Below are 7146 nucleotides of genomic sequence, written 5' to 3'. Positions count from 1 at the left end.
CAGGCTGCCCAGGGAGGTTGTGGAGTCTCCTTCTCTGGAGATATTCAAGTCTCGCCTGGACGCCTACCTGTGCGACCTGGTGTAGGGAACCTGCTTTGGCAGGGGGGTTGGTCTCGATGATCTCTAGAGGTCCCTTCCAACCCCTACAATTCTGTGATTCTGTGAATGTCTTTCTTGCAGCGAGGGGCCCAAAACTGGACACAGTATGTGAAGTGTGGCCTCACCAGAACTGAGTACAGGGGGAGAATCGCTTCCTTGTTCCTGCTGGCAACACCGTTCCTGATGCAAGCCAAGATGCCATTGGCCTTGTTAGCCACCTGGGCGTACTGCTGGCTCATGTTCAGCCGAGCATCAATCAATACCCCCAGGTCTACACAGTCTTCCAGCCATTCCGCCCCAAGCCTGTAGCATTGCCTGGGGTTGTTGTGGCCAAAGTGCAGGACCCGGCATTTGGTCTTGTTGAACCTCATCCCATTGGCTGCAGCCGAGCTATCCAACCTGTCCAGATCCATCTGTAGAGCCTGCTACCCCCAGACAGATAGACACTTCCAGCCAACTTGGTGTCATCTGGTAACTTACTGAGGGTGCACTCAATGCCCTCATCCAGGTCATCAGTAAAGATGTGTGAGTATATATGAGGGCTGCTCTGGACATACTGCCTCTTATTTATTATATTGGTCTACAACATCAGGCGTGGATGTTGGTGGTATGGCAGTAGAGGTTGAACCTTTGCATCAAGATTCTGTTACATCCTGTTGCCGGTGACAGATGGCAGCAGAGGGGCAGTCTGACAAAATGGTGTCTGACATGGAAATGCATATGAAGCAAAGGTGTGTCATTGAATTCCTTCACGTGTAAAAAATGGCACCCATTGACATGCATTGAGACTTGCTGAATGTTCATGGGGACCAAGCAGTGGATATGAGCACATTGAAGCAGTGGGTGGTGAGTTTCAGCAGTGGTGGCAGTGGCAGCTCTGCTGGTGCAGATTTCTACAACCGTAGCATGTAGGCTCTTGTTCGTTGCTGTCAAAAATGCGGTTAATGTTAAAAAAGATAGTTTTGTAGCTTAGAATTTGCTTGTCAGTTTGTGTTATTGTGTTCCTTGTGTCTGTTGTAGTTTTCATGGAAATAAGAAGCTTTACTTTCAGAGCAGTCTGTGTATATAGCACGATATAAATGCGTGCCATTTCCAGGAATTGTATAGTTTTCTGGATTAATTGACGTTAGTTTGGAAATAAAGAGTCATAAATATTATATTTGTTTCTCTTTAATGTTAGGAGGGACAAATCAATTGAGGAAAAGGTGACTCTAGGAGGCAGTTGCTGAGTGATCCTAATAAATCTTGTCTGACATCCGTCTGATGGACAGATTTAGACCAAAACACGGGAGAAAATATTTCCAACCAAAAACCTAATTGTACCTAAAAAGTGCCATTTTTCAAGTTTCATGTCCGTGAGAACAGGGCAAGAATAACAATAAACAAAATACCTTGACTTTTATGAAATTTAACCTAGAAAAGTGGGAAGCTTAAATTAAAATAATAGAACTAGACCACCATGTTTTCTGCTGGAAATGATAATGGAAGTTAACTTTTTTTAACTAGTTTATGATTTTAAATTACTAAAGATTAGCATTAAAATACCTGTGTTTTTTATGCCCTTGATATCAGCTGAAATACTTTGCAGATAATACCATGGGTCAGCACAGTGTTGTGAAACAAAGCACTGTGGACAGATGGCCTTTCCTTCTACGCAAGAGTGTGAAGGTTTGGATTTTGACAGTGCTCACCCAGTAATGATGTGTGGTGTGGGTGCCAAGGGAGATTCCTTTCTTGCTTGCCAAGACCATACCTAGCCACTGGCAAGCTAGCAAACTCAGAAGTTCAAAGTACTCTGTTCTGAACAATTAATCATCTTCTGGCTTCCTCTCCCACGAGCTTCAGAGTCCCAGACAAAAGAGAGTTCTGAAGATCATGTGTAAATCCAGTGTGAGATTAAAGTGAGAATAAATTACAGAGCTTTCTTCCATAAACACAGGCATCATTGAGATGGTGCTCTTGCCAGTAGAGACAGTATGGGGCACAAAGGGAAGCATCTGAAGTAGGGTCTGTGTTAACTGAAATGTTATCGATTGAAAATAAAAGTCTCTGTACTTGCAGGAGATGGCACAAATCCTGAAATGTAGTCTGAATATGATTTTGTCTATTTACTCCATAGCTGCAGATTATTCAGTTTATTTTTCTTTGTTCAGTATTGTAGTACCTTTTCTTTCTGTAAGAATCACCTTGACCAATTTCTCTCTTTTTCTGTTTCTATACCTCGTACCATGTTATTAATGTATGTTCTTTTAACTTCTGGTCTTGATAGGTGAATATATGTGAATTTTGAACACAAGATGGCTCAGAAGAGGAGCTCAAGTGGGCGGTCATTCCCATTATTGTTGTTGATTATTGTTGTGGCCTTTGTTCATTTGACTGTCTGCCCATTTACAAAAGTGGAGGAAAGCTTTAACCTACAGGCTATCCATGATGTTGTATACCACCAACTGGACTTGGATAAGGTAAATTCAAAATAGGTGTTCTTTCTTTGGATACTGTTAAAGCTTGCTATTACTTTCTATATGAGTAGAAAATATGCAATGTGAATATAATTTATCTTGATTTTCTTTTGTTTCTGATTTGCCTATCTTAAATTTTCCTTTTTGCAGTATGATCACCATGAATTTCCTGGAGTTGTCCCAAGAACGTTTCTTGGACCGATCTTTATTGCTGCTCTTTCCAGCCCAGCTATATACATACTTTCCCTGTTAAAAATGTCCAAGTTCTACTCCCAGCTGATTGGTACGTGAACTTTACATTCAGACTTGGTTTAATGTAATGTAATGTTCAGTGTTTGAGTCAGTGGTTAAAATGTTATTTTTTTTTTGCTAATGAGGGATTTTACAAACTGTAGTTACGTGGAGCCAGCATGGCAATTCCACTTCTTTTTTTGGGGGGTGTAATTAAGAACACAGAGGAAGTGTTTCTTAGCAAAAACCTAGAGAAAGTGTATTCAGAGGATATATTCCATTGTATACTTCCATTTACACTTTGTAAAATATTGCTTGATTTGGGCACAGAATCACTGACCTCTGTGCAAAAGTATCAAGTTAAAGATGAGTTAAAACAAACTAATGTGGAAAGGGTTTGGTTCTTTTCTGTTAAGTGGCTTGCATTATAAGCTCTTCAGTAGCGTTCTTAATAATTTCTTCCCTTTGTGTGTTTACACGTTCATTGGTGATCAGTCTGATACTATTCTTATTTTGTGCTTTTATTCTTCTAATAGTCCGAGGAAGCTTGGGGCTCAGTGTGATTTACACGCTATGGAAGTTGCAAAAAGAAGTTAGAAAGCAGTTTGGAGCAACTACGTCAACAGTCTTCTGTCTCATAACTGTTACTCAGTTTCACTTGATGTTTTATTGTACACGAACCCTTCCCAATGTATTTGCACTTCCTTTTGGTAAGTATTTGCATATGGATAATTTCAAAATGTAAAAATTCTGTTCAAATATGTGGATAATTAAATTATAGAAAAAATATAGTCATCCCAAGTTAATATTTATGCTTGGTTGTGCTATGTGATAACAAGATGAGAAAACTTAAGCGGTTTTGAGTGTTTTTTTTTTTTTTTTTCCCAGAAATGCTTACAGTGACTGTTAAATCTAATGCAACATCTGAATACACAATGAGTTGGAGTTTGTCAGAGATTTGAGTGCACTTATCTAATACATAAAACACGGAGGTATTGGAAAGGCAGTAGGCATACTTTTTGTTAAAAAAAACAAAACAAAAAAAAGCAACCCACTTTCTCTACACAGGAAACAATTTTCTCATGAGGCTGTGGAACTAACTATCACAGCAAGCTCTCCACTTACTTTTCTGGAATCATCTATAAATGTAGCAGTACAGAACTGGGGGGAAAAAACAAAATCAGTGTCAAAATCATACCCTACGTACATGATTTTTCCCCAGAGATGATGAGAGGAACAATTAACCACATGTGATAAATATTAGCATAGTCACTTAATGCTTCAGTGGAATTTGTTTGGTTATTAAAAAACAAGGTTGATGTAAGAACCTGCATAGATCGGAACTGAAAAACAAAACAGAGAGAAGTGAGTCATCAAACACTGTGTAGTAGTAAACTTTACAGATCATTTCTGTGGGTGTTAAAAATACAAATTGTTTTAAGTGTTTCTACTCTTAGTATTTCACATGTAATCAGTTGGTATTGTTCTTTTGCATTTTACTTAGGATCCAGACCACTTTACAATGTAGTCAGTGTTATGTTGTGATTTGAACTCTGTAATAGTAGAGATAATTTTGTGGAGATATAGTTTATCTCTAGCTAACGTTATAGATGGATTTTGTAGATCCTTCTCCCTCACCTATAGTCCGTAGTCTATATTTCATATTTGAAATGGGGTGCTGTCGTCAGTAATACAAGATATACTCATCTAAGGAAAAAAAAGCTTTTCAGGAGATGGTGGGAAACAATAATTATGAGTCCTAGTTTGAAAGGCAGTTAGTATTTAAATTTGAAGGGGGTGGGGTGGGGGTCAATCTATCAAATGCACTCTTCAGAAGCTCTGCCGCATGTTCTTTTTGTGGTATGCTTTTCCTGATTACTTAAGCATCAGTGCTAGTATGCTGTATGATTTTCCAAACTCTGTTTCTGTGATAGAAGAAGGATTTCTGGACTAAAACTCCTAGGAAGGCTGAGATGGGATCGGTTGGGAAGTTGGAGTAACAGGGTCCTTTTCTTAATAAAAGTGTTCCCTGTAGAAAACAAATAGATGAGACAGTGTATTTTATCTTTACAGTGCTGTTGGCGTTGACATTTTGGATACAGCAAAAGCAGAGGCCATTCATTTGGTTCTCATCTTTGGCAATTATAGTCTTCAGATCAGAGCTCGCCATATTCTTAGGTCTCATGCTTCTTGTGACGTTTTTAACCAAAAGGATCTCCATTTTAAAGATACTTTCCCATGCTGTTCCTGCTGGATTTTTTTGGTTGGGTAAGTATTTGCTGGGGTTGGGGGGGAAGCCACATATTAAATTCAGCAGAAATATCAGAGATTTTGTCTTTTTTTTTTTTTCTTTTTTTCTGGTGTCCTGGCCCTTAGGGTTTGGTTTTGTCTCATTCTGTTTACCAGTAATACCACAAGCATGTTCATTTCTTTGAATTTTTGTGTGCAAGGAAGTAAGTATGCACAGAACTCCAGGAAGATACTATGACCTCTGCCTTTAGATGTCCTGTATGATGTCCTGGTCTTGAAAAATCTTAGATGTACAAGTTAATTCAGTATAATTAATACCAGGCTGTAGTTCCAGGTACATTATCAACTGTATTATCTATTGCCATGATGACAAGCTGAAACTGAGGATAAAATGAAAGTGACAGACAGGAATACTGAACAAGAGGATTGTGGAGGGTCACAGTTCTGCTTTGTAGATGCTTGAGGTTTAAGAAAATTCTCCTTTGTGTCTCTTTATTACATTAATTTGGACAGCTATGATTTTCCACATTAGAGAGGCTGAAAAATTTTGTTTCTACTTATTCATGGGCAGCTCATGCACATGCATTTAAACACTCTACGCTTTTCTGCCAACCTGACTGATAAAAATGCTATAATCAGGTGACCAGTGATGAGCTCTGGTAGCGTGGTTAATTTTCTGCAGTGTGGACAGCAGAAACAGTGAAGGATCATTGCATGTGCATTTGGAAGCACCTCATTCTGAAAGAGTCCAGAGGTCCAACAGGAATTTCACTGATCACTCTCATTCCCTCACTGGCAAACTTCATAAAAAACAGAGCACTATTTACCTAGTAAATAGTAACAAACATCTTACCAGCTACACAATAAAAATCTAGTGCTGCTTGAAGTTAAAAACGTATTTCTTACCATTCATTATGTTTGGTGCTCTACTATTCTTTTTAAAACAAAGTTTAATTAAACCACTGTATTTTAAGCCATTGTCTTTCACACCTGGGGTTGGAGTTAAGCAAGTCTCAAGTTAGATTCCTAGGTGGCATGCTTCAACAAAGAGGCATATTATGTGACATATATTATGTCACTTCATAATATAAAGTGCCTCCCCTTCTGCATTTCCCTTGCATTATAGATAGATAGATTCAGCCTTTTCTGTGGCTTTAGGTCAGACTCACAGTGCGTATTCAAGTTGGTGTTGCTGTCATCAGTAAATGTGCAGAGTGGATGTGCTTGTTTGGTTTACCTTAGTTTTTAATTCATCTAGATGTGTATTTAATTCTTTCAGGGCTAACAGTGGCTGTGGACTCTCTGTTTTGGAGGCAACTTGTGTGGCCTGAAGGGAAAGTACTCTGGTATAACACAATTTTAAACAAAAGTTCCAACTGGGGAGTATCCTTTCAAACATCCAGGGAAAAAGAGCTGTAACATTGTCAGCTGAAGTGAAGACCTATTCCTGAGACTCAGTTTTCGTGTTACTGAAATACTTGATGAAAGGCAGAATGTATGTGAAGTTATAAGGCGATGTCTGTATCTTAGATCTTTCCTTAAGATTTTAACTTTCCTCTGCAGATTTTTCTTTTTTCTTTTTTTTCTTCTTCGTGGTGCCCCAGTATAAATCCAGGTTTGTTCCCTGTGATTTTCCTCATCATTAACATCATTTGATATACCTTTATTGGATGATTTGAAAGCAGTTAGGCAACTGCCCTTGTTTTTCAAAAGAGGCAGAAAACCAAATCCTTGGAATAATGTAATATACAAAATTCTACTGCATATTTGCAAATTTTGTCTGCTACTGTAAAGAATAATTACTCATTAGCAGTAAAACCATCCTTAACTCTCCTTTTCACCTTGAAGACATCCCCCTTCTTTTGGTATTTCTATTCAGCTCTGCCTCGTGCTTTGGGATGCAGCATTATATTTGTACCTTTAGGTGCAGCAGAAAAGAGAACTCGGATATTACTTTTGCCAGCACTGGGCTTTATTTTCTTGTATTCATTTCTTCCACACAAAGAGTTGCGCTTTATCATATACACTTTCCCCGTCTTCAACATAGTAGCTGCTAAAGTGTGCTCACGAATGTAAGTTTGAAATTGCTTTTTTTTTTTTTTATTTT

At 38.5% G+C, this 7146-nt stretch overlaps 1 protein-coding gene across 4 annotated transcripts in view; it reads left to right on the top strand.

The window, feature by feature from the left end:
• Nucleotides 1–7146, top strand: part of ALG12 (ALG12 alpha-1,6-mannosyltransferase) — a 19175-nt gene that overhangs the window by 5771 nt on the left and 6258 nt on the right. For all 4 annotated transcript variants that reach the window (XM_010729013.2, XM_010729009.2, XM_019612059.2 and 1 more), the window contains 6 exons: nt 2369–2561; nt 2709–2841; nt 3326–3499; nt 4863–5057; nt 6319–6422; nt 6888–7111. In XM_010729013.2, the coding sequence (XP_010727315.1) occupies nt 2397–2561; nt 2709–2841; nt 3326–3499; nt 4863–5057; nt 6319–6422; nt 6888–7111 (995 nt within the window). In that variant the 5' untranslated portion in view covers nt 2369–2396. The remainder of the gene's footprint in view (nt 1–2368; nt 2562–2708; nt 2842–3325; nt 3500–4862; nt 5058–6318; nt 6423–6887; nt 7112–7146) is intronic.

The sequence above is a fragment of the Meleagris gallopavo genome, chromosome 1 (assembly GCF_000146605.3).
Source record: "Meleagris gallopavo isolate NT-WF06-2002-E0010 breed Aviagen turkey brand Nicholas breeding stock chromosome 1, Turkey_5.1, whole genome shotgun sequence".
Taxonomy (NCBI): Eukaryota; Metazoa; Chordata; class Aves; order Galliformes; family Phasianidae; genus Meleagris; species Meleagris gallopavo.
Note: the sequence above shows the minus strand (reverse complement) of the source record. Positions and strands in the feature narration are given on the sequence as shown.